At 45.6% G+C, this 23290-nt stretch overlaps 1 protein-coding gene and 1 non-coding gene across 7 annotated transcripts in view; one reads left to right on the forward strand and one right to left on the reverse strand.

Moving 5' to 3' along the window:
- Ripk1 (receptor interacting serine/threonine kinase 1) overlaps positions 1 to 23290 on the reverse strand; it is a 43809-nt gene that overhangs the window by 10680 nt on the left and 9839 nt on the right. For 5 of the 6 annotated variants that reach the window (XM_045136535.1, XM_045136540.1, XM_045136539.1 and 2 more), the window contains 7 exons: positions 17895 to 18133; positions 16603 to 16759; positions 13121 to 13258; positions 9088 to 9316; positions 3076 to 3225; positions 1985 to 2061; positions 1233 to 1323 (listed from right to left, as the gene is read on the reverse strand). In XM_045136535.1, the coding sequence (XP_044992470.1) occupies positions 1233 to 1323; positions 1985 to 2061; positions 3076 to 3225; positions 9088 to 9316; positions 13121 to 13258; positions 16603 to 16725 (808 nt within the window). In that variant the 5' untranslated portion in view covers positions 16726 to 16759; positions 17895 to 18133. Of the gene's footprint in view, positions 1 to 1232; positions 1324 to 1984; positions 2062 to 3075; positions 3226 to 9087; positions 9317 to 13120; positions 13259 to 15518; positions 16389 to 16602; positions 16760 to 17894; positions 18134 to 23290 lie in introns of those variants that run through there. The other variant, XM_045136541.1, reaches the window with a different exon arrangement.
- Positions 9941 to 10047, forward strand: LOC123455635. Its single transcript, XR_006634024.1, has one exon. It is a non-coding gene; the product is annotated as a U6 spliceosomal RNA (small nuclear RNA).

The following is a 23290-nucleotide window of genomic DNA, read 5'->3' on the forward strand; positions in this document are numbered from 1 at the left end:
CTCACCTTCTTTCTCCCTCTCAAATAAATAAATTAAAAAAATATTTAAAAAAAAAAGGCTGGAGAGATGGCTTAGCGGTTAAGCGCTTGCCTGTGAAGCCTAAGGACCCCGGTTCGAGGCTCGGTTCCCCAGGTCCCACGTTAGCCAGATGCACAAGGGGGCGCACGCGTCTGGAGTTCGTTTGCAGAGGCTGGAAGCTCTGGCGCGCCCATTCTCTCTCTCTTCCTCTATCGGTCTTTCTCTCTGTGTCTGTCGCTCTCAAATAAATAAATAAATTTTTTAAAAAAATTATAAAAAAAAAAAAGAAAAACCAAACCAAACCAAAATGAAACAAAGCTCTGTGGGAGCTGAGTGTGGTAGCACACACCTTTAATCTCAGCACTCAGGAGGCTGAGGCACATGGAGAGCCTTGAGTTTGAGGCCTGGACTAGAGTGAGTTCCAGGTCAGCAGTGAGACCAGTCTCAAAACCAGCTCTGTGGAGCAGAGGGTCATTACTCTTAGGGCTTGATGAGGTTTGAGTGCCAGATGTGGTTTGAGTGTCCTCCTTCCCTTCTGTCAGAATGAAAACTGTGTTCTTGTGTGTGGTGGTTTGAGGGTGAAAAGTCCCTCATGTGTTTGGGATTAATCCCCAGCGGGTGGAGCCTTTAGACGGCAGAACCTACCTGGAGCAGGTGTGTCACTTGGAACAGGCTTTGGGAATTTTATAACCCAGCCCCACTTGCCAGTGCTGGCCAGCTCACTCCCACTCTCCTTCCTGCCTGTTAATCCATAAGGAGATGTGATACCCAGCTGGCTGCTCCTGCTATGCTTCCCCACCAAGATGAAACTGTGCGCCCCAAATAAACCCTTTCTTTCTGTAAGCTGCTCTTCTGGTTGGTGTTTTGCTCTAACAACGAGAAGATGACTGCTGCACGGTGAAGCATCCTCTCTGCCATGCCCTGACCTCAAGACCTTTGTGTCCACGTGGGTCCAGGTGTCACTGAACCATCACTTTTTTCCTATGAAGGCAGGCCTCTTGTGGCTAGACACTGTTTTTGGTGAGTTCACTGTTACTTAGCATTTCCAAGGTTTTTAAATGGCTTCCAGCATATGTCATAAATTCCCTTAAGGCAGACATTCAATTTTACACTCCCTTCTGGTTCCCATGCAGCTCTCAGTAGCATTAGAGAGATAACAGGAAATAAATGATAAAGCAAATGAATAAACAGATTTTATCCAGAGAGTAAGTTACCTGAATTTGACCTGCTTGGTGGTAATGCCACACAATCTTGTTGGAGAGACTGCATTCTCTTCAAAACAGTATTTTGATCTGGATACTCTCTCTACAGTTAACAGACATATACATTTCAGTATTCACAAGAAAATATTCACTCCCAGAAAATTATTATTATTTCTTTAGGGAGGGGGTGGTTTCAAGGTAGGGTCTCACTGTAGCTCAGGCTGACCTGGAACTTACTATGTAATCTCAGGGTGGCCTCAAACTCGAGGCAATCCTCCTACCTCTGCCTCCTGGGTGCTGGGATTAAAGGCATGCACCACCACGCCCGGCTTCCAGAAAAATATTATTATGAGAACAGATCTTTTCAGAAGGTAGACATTTCATAGAAGGTAGTATACATTTTCACAAAAATGAAACTTTTTTCCAAATTGCTAAGATGATCTTACAAATAAATACATAAACAAATACTGTAACCAAAGTAGACATTGGCATAAAAATAAATACACACAAGGAATAGAAAAGAGAAACTAAAAATAAATGTCCCATATATGGTCAACTAGCTTTATACCAGGGTGGCAGGAGCAATGAGGAAAAGGGGATATACACATATGAAATAATGAAGCTAGACGCTTACCATGTTAGGTCAGGTTCCTCATGCTCTGAGCTACATGTGAGCACAGGTTCCTAATGCAGTGAGCTGCACATGAGCACAGGGTCCTCATGATTTGGTTGATATTTTGTTAAACACTTATTGTATCACTTACCTTTAAATGCTCAACATCCTCCTCTATATTTTCTTCAAGGTGCCTTACATAAAAAGGCCTAAACTTTTCTTCAATGCCTATGAAAAAACAGTTCTATAAATTTCTTATTAAAAAACCATACAAGGGCTGGAGAGATGGCTTAGTGGTTAAGGCACTTGCCTTTGAAGCCTACGGACCCAGGTTCAATCCCCCAGTACCCACATAAGCAAGATGCACAAGGTGGCACATACATCTGTAGTTTGTTAGCAGTGGCTAGAGGTCCTAGTGCACCCATTCTCTCTATCTGCCCCTTTCTTTCTCTCTCAAATAAATAAATAAATGAAGTATTACTTAAAAAAATACTAAAGTACCTGCAGCGTATTACCTCTCAATCACTTAAGCTTAATCAGAGATCAACGCATTAAAATAGCATCTTAAATTCCAAATCACTGAGTGTGAGAGAAGTAAGGTGACCCAACAAAAGCTACACAGAAGAGGGTAGGACACCACTGGACTCTGTGGGAAGGATGGACGACACCCTGTGATGGGGAAAGGTGGCTGGAAACCCGTAATGTAGGAAGACTGGCACCTTCCACTGATCTACCTACTCACAGTCTGGAAAGTGGTGTGAACGCCACATGAGGTGGAACTCTGCTCTACCACTCTGACCACATTCCTTAATGTCAATGCTGATACTCATATTCAACCTGACTACATGGAGAATCACTACAGAAACACACCTCTGTGTTTGGCTTTGAGGGGGATTTTCCAGAATGGTTTAAATTAACAGAAAAGACCCACCCAGAGAGTGGGCAGATCCATCCCATGGGCTAGGCTCCTGAAATGTAAGAACAGAAGACAACTGAACAACAGCCATTCTCGCTGTGCTCCCTGACTGCAGAAGCAATGTCACCAGCTGCCTCATGCTCCTGCCACCACGTCTGCCTGCCATGATGGACTGTGCCTCCAAACTGTGAGCCAGAACAACCTTTTCCTTGCTTAGGTTGTTTCTGTCAGGTATTCTGTCACAGCAACACTGAAAGGAACTATCCCAGGGACATCAGCCTACTCAGAAGTAGCACCAGACTCTAGAGCACACAAGACGCTCTCACCAGGAAATGTCGGCCTGTCTTCTGGGTTCGCCTGCCAGCACTGCTCCATGAGGTGGATGATTTCCTGGGGGCAGTACTCAATGATGTCTTCCATGTTGGGCCTGTTTCCCAATGTTATACAGAGCAAGAGCTGCTTTGCACAGATGGCATCTGCAAAGCAAGGAGGAGCTCAAGCAGAAAGACAACAAGACCATGACAATCCTGCCAATGCATCCCTGCCTAGGGCACACCTTCAGCAGGGCTGTCTCAATTTAGGGCATCAATGTCTAGGGCACACCTTCAGCAGGGCTGTCTCACTGCAGTGCAACGCCGTCTAGGGCACACCTTCAGCAGGGCTTCTCACTGCAGTGCAACGCAGTCTAGGGAACACCTTCTACAGGGCTGTCTCACTGCAGTGCAATGCCTTCCAGGGCACACCTTCAGCAGGGCTGTCTCACTGCAGTGCAGCGCCGTCTAGGGCACACCTTCAGCAGGGCTGTCTCACTGCAGTGCAGCGCCGTCTAGGGCACACCTTCAGCAGGGCTGTCTCACTGCAGTGCAGCGCCGTCTAGGGCACACCTTCAGCAGGGCTGTCTCACTGCAGTGCAGCGCTGTCTAGGGCACACCTTCAGCAGGGCTGTCTCACTGCAGTACAATGCCGTCTAGGGCACACCTTCAGCAGGGCTGTCTCACTGCAGTGCAGCGCCGTCTAGGGCACACCTTCAGCAGGGCTGTCTCACTGCAGTACAATGCCGTCTAGGGCACACCTTCAGCAGGGCTTCTCACTGCAGTACAACGCTGTCTAGGGCACACCTTCAGCAGGGCTGTCTCACTGCAGTGCAACGCCATCTAGGGCACACCTTCAGCAGGGCTGTCTCACTGCAGTACAATGCCGTCTAGGGCACACCTTCAGCAGGGTTGTCTCACTGCAGTACAACGCTGCCTAGGGCACACCTTCAGCAGGGCTTCTCACTGCAGTGCAACGCTGTCTAGGGCACACCTTCAGCAGGGCTTCTCACTGCAGTACAATGCCGTCTAGGGCACACCTTCAGCAGGGCTTCTCACTGCAGTGCAACGCTGTCTAGGGCACACCTTCAGCAGGGCTGTCTCACTGCAGTACAATGCCGTCTAGGGCACACCTTCAGCAGGGCTTCTCACTGCAGTACAACGCTGTCTAGGGCACACCTTCAGCAGGGCTGTCTCACTGCAGTGCAACGCCATCTAGGGCACACCTTCAGCAGGGCTGTCTCACTGCAGTACAATGCCGTCTAGGGCACACCTTCAGCAGGGTTGTCTCACTGCAGTACAACGCTGCCTAGGGCACACCTTCAGCAGGGCTTCTCACTGCAGTGCAATGCTGTCTAGGGCACACTTTCAGCAGGGCTTCTCACTGCAGTACAATGCCGTCTAGGGCACACCTTCAGCAGGGCTTCTCACTGCAGTACAACGCTGTCTAGGGCACACCTTCAGCAGGGCTGTCTCACTGCAGTGCAACGCCATCTAGGGCACACCTTCAGCAGGGCTGTCTCACTGCAGTACAATGCTGTCTAGGGCACACCTTCAGCAGGGTTGTCTCACTGCAGTACAACGCTGCCTAGGGCACACCTTCAGCAGGGCTTCTCACTGCAGTGCAACGCTGTCTAGGGCACACCTTCAGCAGGGCTGTATCACTGCAGTGCAATGCCGTCTAGGGCACACCTTCAGCAGGGCTTCTCACTGCAGTGCAACGCTGTCTAGGGCACACCTTCAGCAGGGCTGTCTCACTGCAGTGCAGCGCCGTCTAGGGCACACCTTCAGCAGGGCTATGTCACTTCATAGGGAGGAACAGCCTTGTCAGAGGGAACTGATATAGTATACTGCAGAGATATCAAACTTTTCGGATAAATGAAACAAAATTCTAGACAAGACTGCTTGTTCATCAAACAGAGACTGTGGGGTAAAGCCAATGGCATTCTCCAGGTTTTGTTAAGAAGGCAATACAGCATGGCCTAGCCTTTAGGACTCAGTGTAGTGAGTGTGATTAAAACATAGATTAAAGCTGTGCATGGTGGTGCAGGCCGTTAAGAGCAGCACTCAGGAGGTAAAGATAAGAGTTTGAGGCTACTTCGATACTACATAGTGAAGTACAGGTTGGCTTGGGCTAGAGCAAGACCCTACTTCAAAAAACAATAGTAATAGGGCTGGAAAGATGGCTTAGTGGTTAAGGCGCATGCCTACGAAGCCTAAGGACCCCAGTTCAATTCTTCAGGTCCCACATAAGCCAGACGCACATGGTGGCGCATGTGTCTGGAGTTTGTATGCAGTGGCTAGAGACCCTGGCGTGCCCATTTTCACTCTCTCTCTCTCTGTCTGTAATAAATAAAAACAAAATCTTAAAATAATAATAAAAATAAAATAATAATAAAAATATAGAGTGATATTCGAGAAGCAAGTATATGGGGTTCTGGTAACACAATCATGTCCAGAATAGGTCTGAGAAGGTTATTGAGTCCAGAAAAGACAACCAGCAGACACCCAGATAAAGACCAGGAAAGGAGGACTGGGGAGGATTCCAGGCAATCAGGAAGTCAACAGGTTGGAAAGGACAGAAATCATGATGCCTGCCAGAAAAGAGGAGCTTGGTCTAAGTGGGCACACTGACAAAGGGCTGGCAAGAAGCAAAGGGAGGACCAGACAGGGCCTTAAGGGACATACTGAGGAACCTAAACTTTATCCTGAAGGCCAAGAGAAGTCTTCAAAGGGTTTTAAGTGCATGAAATGAATCATCTTGGCTGCCATGTGCCGACGAGTACACAGGATCCTCAGCAGAAATAAAGAGGGAATGAGATGAATAGGCCGGTGGGGATGTAGAGTAGATAAGACTCATCATGGAGTCATGCACGTGTGCACACATGCACGCGTGCATACACACATATGGTGCAGTGGCAGTGCTGGGGACCAAAGCCAGTACCATCCACGTTACATATACACTGTACCACTGAGCTCCACTCCTACCCTCCACATGCATAGTTTCTGGAATCCTGGATGTGGGAGCTAATGTTAAGGCAGCTGTGGGCAGCTCAGTGAAGGTGGTGATGCCACATTTTCTGAACACACACAAAGAAACGAAGCTGGGCCCTAAAGGCAGAATATTCCCAGACTTATGAACCTGTGTGGGGGTGTTGCTTTGGAGTTTTGATGGTACATATGGTGGTTCTAACAGGCAAGTGGACATGTGGACCACAGCCAGGGATGGACATTTAAGAGACAAGGACAAAGGGATGATCATTAAACCATGAAAGGCCAGGGAGAATGCAGAGAAAAGCTACCCCTTCACCCTTAAACCAAAGGGTGACTGCCCACTTGTCTGTTCCCCTGCAGGGAACATGGCTTACTTAGTATCACAGTCCCAGTGCTGACCAAACTGCCATAGTCAACAATGGGAAAAAAATTATCAAAAATATTTTTATTCATTTGAAAGAGAGAAAGAGACAGATAGACAGAGACAGAGAGAAGGAGAAAAGAATGAGTGCCAGGGCCTCCTGACATTGACATGAACTCCAAACATACAAAACTTTGTAGATCTGGCTTTACTTGGGTACTGAGCAATAAAAGCCAGGTTTGCGGACTTTGCAAGCAAGTGCCTTTAACTACTGAGCCATTTATCCAGCCCAGGGGGGATTAATTTTCAAAAGGAGTCAGTGAATGAATATATATGAAGCACATTCTCTGTATATGAAAGGCTGTCCTCATTCTAGGAGGACTTCTGGACTTCGACAGCAATTCCCAGCCCTGGATTCTGTTCACCACATGATCTGATCTTACACCTGGACTACTCACCAACAAACATCTCCTGTTCACCTCATGATCTGATCCTTATACTTGGACTACTCACCAACAAACGTCTTCTGTTCACCTCATGATCTGACCCTTACACCTGGACTACTCACCAACAAACGTTTTCTGTTCACCTCATGATCTGATCTTACACCTGGACTACTCACCAACAAACGTCTCCTGTTCACTTCATGATCTGATCTTACACCTGGACTACTCACCAAGAAACGTCTCCTGTTCACCTCACGATCTGATCCTTACACCTGGACTACTCACCAACAAACATCTCCTGTTCACCTCACGATCTGATCTTACACCTGGACTACTCACCAACAAATGTCTCTGTTCACCTCATCATCTGATCTTATACCTGGACTACTCATCCAACAAACATCTCCTGTTCACCTCATGATCTGATCTTACACCTGGACTACTCACCAACAAACATCTCCTGTTCACCTCATGATCTGATCTTACACCTGGACTACTCACCAACAAATGTCTTCTGTTCACCTCATGATCTGATCTTACACCGGGACTACTCACCAACAAACGTCTTCTGTTCACCTCATGATCTGATCTTACACCAGGACTACTCACCAACAAACGTCTTCTGTTCACCTCATGATCTGATCTTACACCGGGACTACTCACCAACAAACGTCTTCTGTTCACCTCATGATCTGACCCTTACACCTGGACTACTCACCAACAAACGTCTTCTGTTCACCTCATGATCTGATCTTACACCTGGACTACTCACCAACAAATGTCTTCTGTTCACCTCATGATCTGATCTTACACCTGGACTACTCACCAACAAACGTCTCTGTTCACCTCATGATCTGATCTTACACCTGGACTACTCACCAACAAACATCTCCTGTTCACCTCATGATCTGATCTTACACCTGGACTACTCACCAACAAATGTCTTCTGTTCACCTCATGATCTGATCTTACACCTGGACTACTCACCAACAAACGTCTTCTGTTCACCTCATGATCTGATCTTACACCGGGACTACTCACCAACAAACGTCTTCTGTTCACCTCATGATCTGATCTTACACCGGGACTACTCACCAACAAACGTCTTCTGTTCACCTCATGATCTGACCCTTACACCTGGACTACTCACCAACAAACGTCTTCTGTTCACCTCATGATCTGATCTTACACCTGGACTACTCACCAACAAATGTCTTCTGTTCACCTCATGATCTGATCTTACACCTGGACTACTCACCAACAAACGTCTCTGTTCACCTCATGATCTGATCTTACACCTGGACTACTCACCAACAAACATCTCCTGTTCACCTCATGATCTGATCTTACACCTGGACTACTCACCAACAAATGTCTTCTGTTCACCTCATGATCTGATCTTACACCTGGACTACTCACCAACAAACGTCTTCTGTTCACCTCATGATCTGATCTTACACCTGGACTACTCACCAACAAACATCTCCTGTTCACCTCATGATCTGATCTTACACCTGGACTACTCATCCAACAAACATCTTCTGGCACCAACTGTTTTTTTACCATGTATGTATGTACGTACACATGTCTGTCTGTGCATGTGCATGTATCAATGTCCGCATGTATGTTTGTGCACATATATTTGTGTGTGTATGTATGCCTACTGAAAAAAATGCCAGAGTAAATCAGATGTGGTACCATTAAGCAATTATGCAAGCATACAAATATATTAAATTGATTTCTCTGAAGGCTGTTGTTTAAAACAGTTTTGATTATTACTAAAACCCTATGCTTGTGCGAGAGAGATGGCTTAGTGGTTAAGGCACTTGCCTGCAAAGCCTACGGACCTAGGTTTGATTGGCCAGAACCCACGTAAGTCAGATGCACATGGTAACATGCATCTAGAGTTCATCTGCAGTGGCTAGAGGCTCTAGCATGCCCATTCCCACACCCCCAGCTCTTTCTCTTACATACATAAATAAATAAATAAATAAATAAATAAATAAATAAATAAATAACTTACTTTACAAAAAGGAGGAAAAAATCATGACATCAAAATAAAAGAGAGACTAAGGAAGGGATATAACAGAGAATGGAATTTCAAAGGGGAAAGTTGGGGGAGGGAGGGTATTGCCATGGAATACTTTTTATAATCATGGAAGATGTTAATAAAAATTGAGGGGAAAAAAAGCTTTACAAATAAATACTCTTTGGCAGATGACTTACTCTCATAGGGCTCCTTCTTTGCAAATATTGCCCAGAGCACTATGCCGAAGCTGTAAACGTCCGACTTCTCTGTTGGCTTTGTGTTGATGTTGCTCAGGTGCTCAGGGGCCATGTAGTGCAGGGTGCCGCCCTTGCTCTTGGAGACGCCACTCGTCTTCCTCTCTTCGTTGTGCTCCTCATTGGTCAGTTTGCTCCACGTCTTGAAGGAAGCCACGCCGAGATCAGCTATCTACACAAAAGGTCAGGTCAACAGCATGATTGTGTGATGGCTACAAGAAAGTCCATCCTGACCTTCATTACATGTGGGCTTATTCATTTCCCAACACAGCTGCACTGGGCTTACGTGGGCAGCTACCTCACTATAGACCAGGAAAGGGAGAGTCCTCTTACCCAAGGAAAGTTCACGGAGAATCTGACATCTAGAGGGGTGGAAAGAATGGATGGGAAGGTGTACTCTAAGGCACTGTCCCCACCAGACAATGAGTGGGACATTCATATCCCAGTAATTACTGAAAACTTCACTGCAGGGGCAAGGGGGGGGGGGGACATAACATTATGACTCAATGGTAATATGACCAATTTTCAATATGTTCATGTATTACTGTTCTCAATTTTAAAAATCAGCACTAGTATTAAAAATGTTTAATAGTGGGCTGGAGAGATGGCTCAGCAGTGAAGGTACTTGCCTACAAAAACAAAGGTCCTATGATTGATTTCCCAGACTTACATAAGCCAGATGCACAAGGTGGCACATGCATCTGGAGTTCATTTCCAGCAGCTGGAGGCCCTGGTGTTCCCATTATCTCTATCTCTCAAATAAATTCAAATAAACAAAATAATAAAATACATAATAGTGCTTGCTTTGGCAGCACACATATTAAAATTGGAATGATACAGAGAAGATTAACATGGTCTCTGCACAAGAATGACATGCAAATTTGTGACATATTCACATTTTAAAAAATGCACAATAGGGCTGGAGAGATGGCTTAGTAGTTAAGGCACATGCCTATGAAGCCTAAGAACCCAGGTTCGATTCTCCTGGTCCTGCGTAAGCCAGATGCAAAATGGTGGCGCATGTATCTGGAGGTTGTTTGCAGTGGCTAGAGGCTCTGGTGTGCCCATTCTGTCTCTTCCTCTCTGTTTCTCATAAATAAATAAATAAAAATAGAATCTTAAAAAAATACACAATACATGTAAGAAATTATTAATAACTTTTGCCCTTTTTTGTTTGTTTTTGAGGCAGGGTCTTACTCTAGCCCAGGCTGACCTGGAATTCACTGTGTTGTATCAGGGTGGCCTCAAATTCACAACGATCCTCCCATGTCTGCCTCCCAAATGCTGGGATTAAAGGCGTGCGCCACCACGCTCAGCTTAGGGCTTTTTTTTTTTTTTTTTTTTTTAGTGTAGGGTTTTGCTAGTCTAGCCCAGGCTAACCTGGAATTCACTATGGGTAGCCTCAAACTCATGGCAATCCTCCTACTGCCTCCCATGTGACTGGATTAAAGGTGTTTGAGACCACACCCAGCAAAATTAATAACTTAAAGAGAGAATTCTGACGTCTTACGCAATAAAGAAAGTAAAGGTATTTCTGGCCTGGAGAGATAGCTCAGAAGTTAAAGGTGTTTGCATGCAAAGCCTGACTGTCCAGATTTGATTCCCCAGGACCCATGTAAAGCCAGATGCATAAAGTGGTACATGTATCTGGAATTCATCTGCAATGGCAAGAGACCTTGGCACTCCCATACTCTTTCTTGCTCTCATATAAATAAGCAAAAATATTTTTTTAAAATAATGTAGGGCTGGAGAGATGGCTTAACAGTCAAAGCATTAGCCTGCAAAGCCAAAGGACCCCTGTTCAATTCCCCAGGACCCATGTAAGCCAGATGCACAAGGTGGCGCATGCATCTGGAGTTCATTTACAGTGGCTGGAGGCCCTGCGCACCTATTCTCTCTCTCTCTCTCTTTCAAATAAATAAAATGAAAATAAATTAAAATTTTAAAAAGAGAAAAGCAGCCCGAAATGTTGCCTCTTAAAAAACTTTTTTTTAGGGCTGGAGAGATGGCTTAGCGGTTATGCGCTTGCCTGTGAAGCCTAAGGACCCCGGTTCGAGGCTCGGTTCCCCAGGTCCCACGTTAGCCAGATGCACAAAGGGGCACACACATCTGGAGTTCGTTTGCAGAGGCTAGATGCCCTGGCGCACCCATTCTCTCTCTCTCTGCCTCTTCTTCTCTCTGTCGCTGTCAAATAAATAAATAAAAATAAAAACAAACAAAAAAAATTTTTTTTAAATAAAACAAAAAAAACTTTTTTTTTTAAAAATAGAAAGAATGTAAAGACATTTCTAACATAAACAGTAACTGTGCACACTCCTCATTTACTTATTTATTTTGGCTCCTTCTGGATCTGTAGAGAGCACGACCCAATGGGCAGACAGAGACCAGAGACCACACCTTCTACTCCCCACACGGTGTCCAGAGGACCACGGCTGCACGTGGCCAAGGATCCAGAGCCACCCAAGAAGGACGGTGCTGCAGTTTGTTTCGAGTAGTAGCCTGAACCTGAGAGAAGACAGGGTGCAGAGAAGGAAAACGAGACAGAAAAGCAGAGAAAGTGCCCACATTACGCAGAGCAAAGCAGCAAGTATCATGGCAGAATGGTGGAACTGGACAGCTAAGAAAGAACCCACATTAACAGTTGCCCTTCTGTCTTTAGGAAACATTTAGGGATGAACTATGGAATGCAATTACCTAAAACATCACAGATTTTAACCCAGAATAGAAGAGAGAGGTTGTTAATTTATTTATTTATTTATTTATTTTTATTTTTTGGTTTTTTCGAGTTAGGGTCTCACTCTGGCTCAGGCTGACCTGGAATTCACTATGTAGTCTCAGGGTGGCCTCGAACTCTCGGCGATCCTCCTACCTCTGCCTCCCGAGTGCTGGGATTAAAGGCGTGCGCCACCACGCCCGGCTGAGGTTGTTAATTTAAAGAGAGATGCTTCTTAAAAAACACTGGGATAAAAATCTGCACAAGCCAGGTATGATGGTACATGCCTTTCTTCCTAGCCCTCTGGAGTAGGACTACTGTGAGTTCAAGGCCAGCACAGGCTAGTGTGACCCTGCTTCAAAACAAAACATCTGCCTAAGATTTCCAGTCATGCAGGCAGGTTCTGGAAGAGCATCTTCCGGGATTTAAGGTGTCATTCTATTGCTAAGACGGTTCTGCGGGTGACCCCAGGGCTCTGCCGCAGAGCCTGACTCCTTGCTCACTTTCAGATTCTGAAGCTCGGATTCCAGCTGCCAAAACCAATTATGGTATGCTCTGTGTTACCTTAGCTACAATGAGAATAGCTTTCAAAAGGAAAATTTCTTTAAATGCAGTCAGAGGAAAACAGAAGTCCTGAATCATCGGAATTTCAAAGCAGAGGGCTTGACTTTTGGGGGCTGGAACTGAATCATGGCACCTCAAGTGTTGACCAGTACTCCAAAACAGAGCCACGTCCTCAGCTCCTCAGAGCATAAGATCTGATGCCCAAATGCTTAATTCACTGTTGATCTGACCTCAGACCATTGCTGAATTCTAGTTTTCTTCAGCACACCTCCACATTCCCAGTATCTCTGGGGATAGAAGTCTTGGTTACACAGGTCTCCTAGGAGAAGTGATGAGGTAGCCAGCCTGGTCCTCAGAATACACGGCGACCCCTGACAATTTCCATCTCAAAGTCTAGCAGAGCAGGGAAGCAATGGTGGGAAGAGACTTTCTTGCCTTCTACCTTTATCTTCTCTCCTTCCCAGAAGATCTCTACTACACCCTTAGTTATTTCCCAACCTAGTCAAGCCTGAACGTGCCCTTGAAAATATGGGCACACCTGTCTGCAGCACCATGCTTAGCTATACCGAACTAGGTCTCCTTTACCATCCATCACCTTCAAGGCTGGATTTATAGCCAAAATTTCGAACGGACATTACTCAGCCTTCCTAAAGTTTGTGACTGACCTTAATGCCAAAGTCACTGTCTACAAGATTTTACCTTAATGTGAAAGTCATTGTCCACAAGGATATTTTCAGGCTTCAGATCTTTGTGTATCACACCTTCACCATGTAAGTAGCACATCCCTTCAATGGTCTCTACAATTATCCTTCCTTTTACAGAAAGTGGGATATTGACCTGAAAGAAATGAGAGTGAACTCATGAAGGAGAAAGGACAGTACCAAGACTCCTTCCCAAAGCGGAGGGATTTGAGCCCAAGGAGAGTTACCAGGTTTCCCCCCTCCAGATGGTCTGTAATGCTGCCCATTTTCAAGAAGGATCCCACTCTGGGCCTAAAAAGTGCTGATGTTGTATTTGTCTGTGCAAAAACAAAACTCCATTGCCAATGTGGTGACATATAAAACTCTATAAAAGCAGGGCACAGTGGCACACACCTTTAACCCCAGCAATCAGGAGGCAGAAGTAGGAAGATCTCCATGAGTTCAAGACCACCCTGAGACTACATAGTGAATTCTAGGTAAGCCTGGGCTAGAGTGAGACCCTACCTTAAAAAAAAAAAAAGTCTATAAAATCAAGTTCCAGGGCTGGAGAGATGGCTTAGTGGTTAAGCGCTTGCCTGTGAAGCCTAAGGACCCCGGTTCGAGGCTCAATTCCCCAGGTCCCACATTAGCCAGATGCACAAGGGGGCACATGCGTCTGGAGTTCGTTTGCAGAGGCTGGAAGCCCTGGCGAGCCCATTCTCTCTCTCTCCCTCTATCTGTCTTTCTCTCTGTGTCTGTCGCTCTCAAATAAATAAATAAAAAATTTAAAAAAATATTAAAAAAAAATCAAGTTCCATACAAACAATGACTTATTAATATGATTAAAGATTGTTTCTTTAGCACCTACAATGGAACCTAGAACGTCTGAATGAATGAATGCACAAATGCCTTCAAGGCATATGACAGTTATTTACATTAACTACATGAAATACATAAGGAAAATGTACATGTGAAATATGCTGCTAAGAGAAAAAGAATACAAGGAATTATGTACATATGAATCACAGCCAAGTCAAAAACTAGGTTATATGCATGATTCTAAAACTACATCGAAGGAGACTAGTACTAACTTAGTGATCTAATATCAGACTCTTTGGGCCTTTATAGAATTACAGCTCACTCTTAATTATATCAATATCAGTGTTAGTATAAACAATTCAAGTTTCTATTCTAGTAATTTTTTTGTTTGTTTGTTTTGGTTTTTTGAGGAAGGGTTTTACTCTAGCTCAGGCTGACCTGGAATTTACTATGTAGTCTCAGGGTAGCCTCAAACTCACGGTGATCCTCCTACCTCTGCCTACCGAGTGCTGGGATTAAAGGCATGCACCACCATGCCCAGCTCTTCCGGTAATTAAGTTTTAGTTTTTCCTAAAATTGAAATCAGTTTACAAATAAAATATATCCTAAAAATCTATGTGCATATTGTTAGTCAACAGGGAAACTGAGATGATAAAACTTGATCTGCAAGTCACTGAGCTGAGAAGGTGGTAGAGCCTTTGCCTAGCATGTGCAGGGCCCTGGTTCTCATCCACAGTACTGCAAATAAAACCCCAAACCAAAAATGAAAGGAAAAAAAAATTTGTGCATCATAGAAAACCATACCTTTAATCATATTTAATCATATCACACTGTCATTTGACCACAATATAAAAACAGCAGGGCTAGGCCAGGCGTGGTGGCACACGTCTTTAATCCCAGCACTCAGGAAGCAGAGGTAGGAGGATTGCAGTGAGTTCGAGGCCACCTTGAGACTACATAGTGAACTCCAGGTCAGCCTGAGCTAGAGTGAGACCCTACCTCTATTAAGAAAAAAAAAGCAGGGCTAGAGAGATGGCTTAGCAATTAAGGTGTGTGCAAAGGATCCTGGTTCAACTCTCCAGGACCCACATAAGCCAGATGCACAAGGGGGCACATGCATCTGGAGTTCATTGGCAGTGGCTGGAGGCCCTGGCGCACCCAGTCTCTCTCTCTCTTTTCATATGCCTCTTTCTCTCTCAAGTAAATAAATAAAATATATTTTAAAAAATAGCATAAGAAAGTTGCTTTGGGGTGGTACATGCCTATAGTTCCTCCAGGAGGGACTCAGGAGGATTCACTGAGCCCACAAATTTAAGATGAGTACTGTCAACATAATATAACCCTGCTTATAAAAACTCCCTAACTAATTAGTTCCAACAGCAGAGGAGATCTGTTTCCTTCTTCAGTACAGTGCTGCACTGGGCTCTGCACAAGCTGACTGCCACCTACTCTTCCTCTTCCTGCTTCTCCCTTGGGTCCTACTGACTCTTTCCAAGTCCCGGCCTGCAAAGCTCGTCACCAGCTGCTCCCATGAACACTTCTGTCCCAATGACTATCTCCAGTCAAAATGCCCACTTCTGCCATGCATCTGAGCTTACCTGGCTTGAGGAAGGAGAGCAGTCTGATCAAATGACAAGGCAGTGTGTGCAATGATCATCTTCTGTCTTTCCGTGGGCGTTCATGTTCTAAGAGACCTACTGGCTTAGCACTTGGGGATGAGGGGCGGGGCGAGGACAGGAGGGGAGCAGACAGACAGGAGAAACACGGGCCAAAATGGCAGCCAAATCCCGCAGTGCCTCACAGGCAATCTGTGCTACGGCCAAAGCCAGTGGTTGGCAGTTGGGCAAACAGGCACCCTCTTATTCCTTTGCAAGTGCCATTCTCTAGGCCCAGAACACTTTCAAGTTCCTACTCGCCCTTCAGACTGATGCCTTTCCCATTGGTTAAACTGGGATGGGCACCTCCCCTGTGTTCCACGTCAGACTGTGGCATGTTATCAAATCCCATCTCATCACGTGGTGCTCACTGGCTCACCGGCCTCCCTTTACTAGCTTGTGTCACCCTGGCTCTGGTCTCCTTAGCAACTAGCAAAGACTGCATGGTAACAGCTACAGGAAATTTTTAAATGACTTTAAGATTATTTGGTTTTCATAAATAAGTTTTACTTTCCTGTTTGTATATCTCATCTGTTCTTGTTGCTTATTTTCTACACTCAACCTCTGGTAAGTTTCTTCAATGATACTGAAATGCAATTGTTGCTCATACTCGCCTCCCTACAGTCACATCACGTACAGTGCACGCTTTCCCCAGTCAGCATGTCACAACCATTGGCAGGGTAGGTGCTTTCATCTCTTAACCCAAATTCCTCATCCCTCGCACATATCGGACCATGAGTTTCTGAACTCAGGTCTATTTCTGAACTGTGGATCTTAGAAAGACGAGACAACATGTTTCAAGACACAGGGGATCTGTGAAGGAGACACAGAGAACTGTCAGCAGGACTAATAGGAGAGCAACAGCCCAGGGCAGGCAACGTCATGGAAGATACAAGAGGGACTGACTAGAAAATCAAAGCTACAGATCAACTCAGAGGGTTTATCTTACACCAGCAAGTGACAAATCAACGCCCCAACCCGCGCCAAGGCCGCACACGGGGCGCAGAGTGCGCAAGGAGCCGCCCACCTCGGCCTGCAGCACGTGCATCAGGTTGCCCTTCTCCATGAACTCCATCACCAGCGCGTAGTTCCCGTCCTCTATGATGACGCCCAGCAGCTTCACCACCCGGCAGTGCTGCAGCCTGCGCATGACCTGGCCCTCCTCCAGCAGGGCCTCATTGTACCTGTGGCCAGGAAGGCACCAAGTGAGGAGCACACCCCTTCCACCCACATGCCCACAGTGCCACACGTGCCTCGTCGATTCTGATGTCTTCCTTCCAGGGAGACAGCCTCAGAAGGCAGAGGGGCTTCTCACAGGTCAGCCTCCTTCCTAGTACCAGAAGTGGTGCCCAGGACACAAAAAATGAACGTGGGAAGAGTACCGAACAGCAGCAACCCAGCCTGATAAGACTGAGCTGGACAGTTGCAGAGACTACACAGTGGTTAAAGGTACTTGCTTGCAAAGCCTATAAGCCCAGGTTTGAATCCCTAGTACCCATGTAAAACTAGATACACAAAATGGTGCATGCGTCTGCAGGGGCAAGAGGCCATGATGCAACTATATTCATTCTCCTCGTAAATACATAAAAATATTTCAAAAAAGATTGAGCTGGAAAGTACAATACAAGAAGGCATCAGAGAATCCTTCCACTGGCTGCTTTTAGAGGGTTCCTGGGACTTCACACAGGAATCTGCTTCTTTCTGTACTCCTACTTGGGGATGGTCAGTACCAACCTACACAGGGTTTGTTTCCACCTTTTGTTCCTGTTGTGTTTTCATTGCCTTCCTTACCACCCTCCTTTCTGACCTTCTCAGCTTTGGCCCCTGCATTTCTCTTCAAGAACTTACTAGCTTTTCACTACCTACCTTGGAGTCCTCACCTAAAACAACAGTGTGAGGTCTGATTCAGGTGTCCCCCATAAACTTAGGGGTTCTGAATGCTAGGTCCCCAGCTGATGGCAATCTCGACATTAATGGCAGTGGGCTTATGGGTATTATAGCCAGCTTCCTCTTGCCAGTGTTTGGCACCCTGTCCTGTTGCTGTTGTCCACCTTATGTTGGCCAGGGGTGAAATCCACCCTCTGCTCATGCCATCATTTCCCCTGCCATCGTGGAGCTTCCCCTCGAGTCTATAAGCCACCATAAACTCATTTTTCCCACAAGCGGGTTCTGGCAGCAGTGCAGACCTGACCACAAGGAACAGCGATGAGATTCTCTCATGCCCAACACAGAGCCATCATGTTACATCCCCACAGGGCTTCACAGCACACTAACCACAGTGACCATTTTCGGGGTGCAGCTAGGACATGGCCCACCCACCTCTACTCCACACTCACTCGGCACGGTTGGGTCCCGTGTACACCTTCTTCAGGATCACAAACCCATGGTTTCTATGGAAACACAAGGACACCTTCCCAAAGCCACCACTGTCCAGATTGTTCTTCTCCAAGAGGTCACTGGATGTCATCCTTAGGTCCTCCAAGGACATGGCTGGTTGTCTTCTGAATGCTGAATCCCAAGAACACACTTGTGCTTTTTACTTTCCTTGGCACTGTGCCCTACGAAGAAAAGAGAGGTCGTCTCAGCACAAGGACCACTCACTCTGCCAGGTGAGCGGCACAGGCTTGAAAGGCCAGTAGTCAGAAGGCTGAGGCAGGACTGGGTGTCCGAAGCCCACCTGGGCTCCACAGGGAGTTCCAGGACAGCCTGAAAAGTCACCACATACTTTGGGTACCTTTACTTTTGCTAAGGACACATATAATTTCTACCACAAGCTATTTTTTTTTCCAAGGAAGGCAATCATGTTTAGTCCAGTTGACTTTTCATTTCGGGAAACAGGAAACACTAGAAAAAAATTTAATGTGCCGCCACAAAGAACTTATATGCATTTTAAATAACATGATTGAAGGGGCTAGACGGTCTAGACAGTTCCACAGTTAGAGGCACTTGCTTGCAAAACATGTAGCCTAAGTTCGATTCCCCAGTACCCACATAAAACCAGATGCACAAAGTAGTGCGTGCATCTTGAGTTTGTTTGCTGTGGTAAGAGATCCTGGTGCGCCATTTCTTTCTTTCTCTCTGCTTGCAAATAAATATTTCTTTTAAAAAGAATAACATAATTCAAGCATCCAACTCAAATGCATACCTGAGCTCAGTGGAAAAAAAATCCCAGAGACAGAAAACAGAGCACTGGGCAAGATGTCATCACTGGGTACCCTTATCACCCAGACATCAGGTTGAAAGCCCACACAGGAGAGCAGCTGTGAGCCCCGCGGTGTCAGAGGTTGGACTGAGCCCCCTCACCTTCTCAATGGAAGGATGGACTAGGGAACGACAGGCAGCCCCCTAGCAAAGGAATACATTTGCCTAGGACCTGGTGTGAAGTGTTAAAAAAAAATCTCTGTGTGAATTTATAACCTTGGGCTGATCTTCAAGTAAGTTTGGACTTTGAATTTATAGTATCCAGGCCATCCTCTTTAGGCTAGTGTTCCCCAAATTAACAGTATTCAGGCAAAAAGTGATCACAGATTGAAAAAAATTCACAATAAGCCAGACCCTGCTGGTCCAATTGCAGTAACAAGCACCAGGAAATGACTTTACGTAACTTAAGTATTGAAGAGAATTAAAAAAATAAATAGACTTTGGATAACTGTGAGAAAAGTAGAAACTAGAAGAATTTAAATAGAACAATGGATTCTGAATAGAAACACGTGAAAAAGAAGAGGATTCAGGTGTAGTGGCACATGCCTTTAATCTCAGCACTTGGGAGGCGTAGGTAGTAGGGTGGCTATGAGTTCAAAGCTAGCCTTAAACTACACAGTGAATTCCAAGTCAGTAGGCTAGAATGAGATCATACCATAAAAAAATAGGGGTGGCTAGAGAGATGGTTTATCAATTAAAGCTCTTACCTGCAAAGCCTAAGGACTCAGGTTCAACTCTCCAGTACCCATGTAAGCCAGATACATAAGGTGGCACATGTGTCTGCAGTTTGTTTCCAGTGGCTAGAGGCCCTGGCATGCACTCTCTCCCTTCCTCTCTCTCTCAAGTATACACACACACAGTCTTAAAGGATTTGTTCTCTCCCTCTCTCTCAAGTATACACACACATACACACAGAAGACTTAGAGAATTTGTTCTCTCCCTCCCTCTCTCTCTCGCTCAAGTACACACACACAGAAGACTTGGAGGATTTGTTCTCTCCCTCCCTCTCTCTTTCTCAAGTGTGTACACACACACACACACACAGAAGACTTAAGAAAATCTGTTCTCTCCCTCCCTCTCTCTCTCGAGTACACACACACACACACACACACACACACACACACACACAAAGACTTAGAGGATTTGTTCATCTAGCCAGGTACGTGCAATGTCAGATCTCAACACAGAACTACCTGCTTCAGCCTTCTTTTTATTGATATCACTGATTTTCCCCAAAATGAAATGAAGAGTAAAGTCCCATGATTCCAACATCTACCACACACCTACCAGGATATACAAAACAAAGGCCAGCAGTACCAAATACTGACAAACATGGGAAGCAATGGGAATTCTCATGTTCTTGGTAGAAGCATAAATTGGTACAACTGCCTTGGAAAATTATTTGATAGTTTCTTATAAAATGAAACACACTGTTATCTACTATGACCAAGTAATTCCAGTCCCAAAAGTAAAACATATGTCCAAATGAAATATTACTCATCAATGAGAATGAGCTGGGTTACTAACACACCAAACAGCATGAAAAAAATGCAAAAAAACATTGCTGAGTAAACAGTAATACTGAAGAATGTGTGCAGTGTGATTGATCACCCTTCTATGAAGTTCTAGAACAGTCAGATCTATGGTTGAAAAAGAAAGCTGATTGTCTGGGAAAGGGTGAGAAGTGAGTGGGATGGGGTGTGACAGTTAAGTTCTGTTGTCAACTTGATCACATTAGAAATCAAGAGACATGGCGCACACCTTTAATCCCAGCACTTGGGAGGCAGAGGTAGGAGGATTGCCGTGAGTTCGAGGCCATCCTGAGACTCCATAGTGAATTCCAGGTCAGCCTGGGATAGAGTGAGACCCTACCTCAAAAAAAAAAAAAAAAAAAAGAGAGAGAGAGAGAGAGAGAGAGAGGCGCAGAGACATTCCTCTTGGATGGGTCTGTGTGGGTGTTTTCAGGAAGGATTAACCGAGGGAGTCCTCCCTTTGGAGTAGATGGCCCTTTCTGGGGAATGGCTGCCCATGCTATTCACTTGTGTGCTTTTTACCTGCCCGTCTCTGCTACTCACTCATGGGGGGTTTTTAAAAGGTACCAGGGTTTATTTGATTGGTTGGTAAAAAAGTATGGGTCAAAAGATAGGCTACTATGGACAAGCTGGAGCTGCCTTATCACCCTCTGCTTAGTGAGGGAAACAGAATGCTGGAGTGGATGTGCCACATACACTCACCTTATCCTCCACAATGGCAGGGTCCAGAAGATGTGCCCCTCACTAAGATTATAAGAAGCAGATGTCACACAGTGCACCCAAGAGGGAAATAGCTTCAGTCAAACCTTCTTTGCAGATGGCAGAGACCCCTGGGACGACTCCAAACTCGCCAAAGTACTGACAAGTGACAGTGGAGTGTCCAGCACTGAGACATCTCTATCACACCTCCAAGGCTCGGAACCACTTGCAGAAGAAGTGGCAGAAGGAATGTAAGAGCTAAAGGAAGGGGGAGAGTGCTTTGCAATACTGTCTTTCAGAAACAAGGTGGCTTTGATATTCATAGCCTCACAGTGGCTAATGCTACCTACACAAGACCTGTGTAATAGGAGGGAAAAGTGACATCAAAATAGGAGATTAGAGTTGGAAGGAAGAAGAGATTCAGTGGAGGGGGGATTTGGGAGGGGATAAAAGGAGGGTGGTGGGATGAGGTTATAGTCATGGTATACTGTCTATATATGTATGATGGTTGTCAATAAAAAAAGTATTTTTAGTAGCCAGGCATGGTGGTGCACACCTTTAATCACAGCACTTGAGAAGCAGAGGTAAGACGATCACCATTAGTTCAAGGCCACATAATGAGTTCCAGGTCAGCCTGGGCTAGAGCAAGACCCTACCTTGAAAAAAAAAAAAATCAAGCAGACACAGTGACAGAGAGAAAGACAGAGTGAGAGAGAGAGAGAGAGAGAGAGAGAGAGAATGGGTGTGCCAGGGCCTCCAGCCACTGCAATCAAACTCAAGATGCATGCACCACTTTGTGCATCTGGCTGTACTTGGGTACTGGGGAATTGAACCCGTTTGTTAGGTTTTGCAGGCAAGTGCCTTAACTGCTAAGCCATCTCTCCAGACCCAAAAGTATTTTTAAAAAAAGGGCGGGGAAGGGGTGCTGAAGAGATGGCTTAGCTGTTTGTTAAGCACTTGCCTGTGAAGCCTGAGGACCCTGGTTCCAGGCTTGATTCCCCGGGACCCACATTAGTCAGATGCACAAGGGGGTGCACCTGTCTGGAGTTTGTTTGCAGTGGCTAGAGGCCCTGGCGTGCCCATTCTATCTGCCTCTTTCTTTCTCTGTCGCTCTCAAATAAATAAATAAACAACAACAACAACAACAAAAAACAGATTTGGGCTGGAGAGATGGCTTCGTGGTTAAGTGCTTGCCTGTGAACCATAAAGACCCTGGTTCGAGGCTACATTCCCCAGGACCCACCTTAGCACAAGGGGGCGCATGCATCTGAAGTTCATTTGCAGTGGCTGGAGGCCCTGGCATGCCCATTCTTTCTCTATCTGCCTCTTTCTCTCTCTGTTGCTCTCAAATAAATAAAAATGAAAGAAAAAAAAAAACCCAGATTTGTGGCAGGCACACCAGCATATGTGAAGAGCCCAGTCCTATGTAATGTGGACCTAACGGTGGGAGCCGTGATTGCTGAATTAGATGACTTATATGCAATGGGCGTAACTGGATCCTGGAGTACCAAAGACCAAGTGGTGACACTGAACTGCCAAGGAGGAGGTGAGCTGATTTAGCATAATGGACAGTATGGGCAAAGCAAGTCATAATGGTGTGACTCATGTAGACCCAAAGGTCTAGCTGATCAAATCATGGTATACCCAGAAGTGAAAGAGAAAAGAAACATACTAAGGCCGGGCGTGGTGACGCACGCCTTTAATCCCAGCACTCAGGAGGCAGAGGTAGGAGGATCACTGTGAGTTCAAGGCCACCCTGAGACTACATAGTGAATTCCAGACCAGCCGGGGCTAGAGTGAGACCCTACCTTGAAAAACCAAAAAAAAAAAAAAGAAAGAAAGAAAAGAAAAGAAACCTACTAAGCTCTTGCTAGATCTGTAAGAGAAACATTCGTTGTCAGAGCCCCTTGAGGAAGGAACCATCTACAATCCTAAACACTTTTATTAAGCTTATTCCATTCTCTTCTCAAGGGACCTATGTCCTACATGGGGAAAGGAAACAGACCTTTTAGGACTACAGAACACTGGCTCTGGGTTGACAATGACTCTAGGAGACCTCAAACATCACTTGGCCCTCCAGTTAAAGTAGGTCCTAATGGAGGTCAGGTGATCAATGGAGTTTTAGCCAAGTCTGACTCACAGTGGGTCCCGGTACTCATCCTTGGTTATTTCCCCAGTCCCAGAACACATAATTGGGATAGACAGGAGTTGGCAGAAAAGATCCTCACATTTTTTCTCTGATTGAGGGCTACTATGGTGGCCAAATGGAAGCCATTAGAGCTG

Source organism: Jaculus jaculus, chromosome 17, assembly GCF_020740685.1.
Source record: "Jaculus jaculus isolate mJacJac1 chromosome 17, mJacJac1.mat.Y.cur, whole genome shotgun sequence".
Lineage (NCBI taxonomy): Eukaryota > Metazoa > Chordata > Mammalia > Rodentia > Dipodidae > Jaculus > Jaculus jaculus.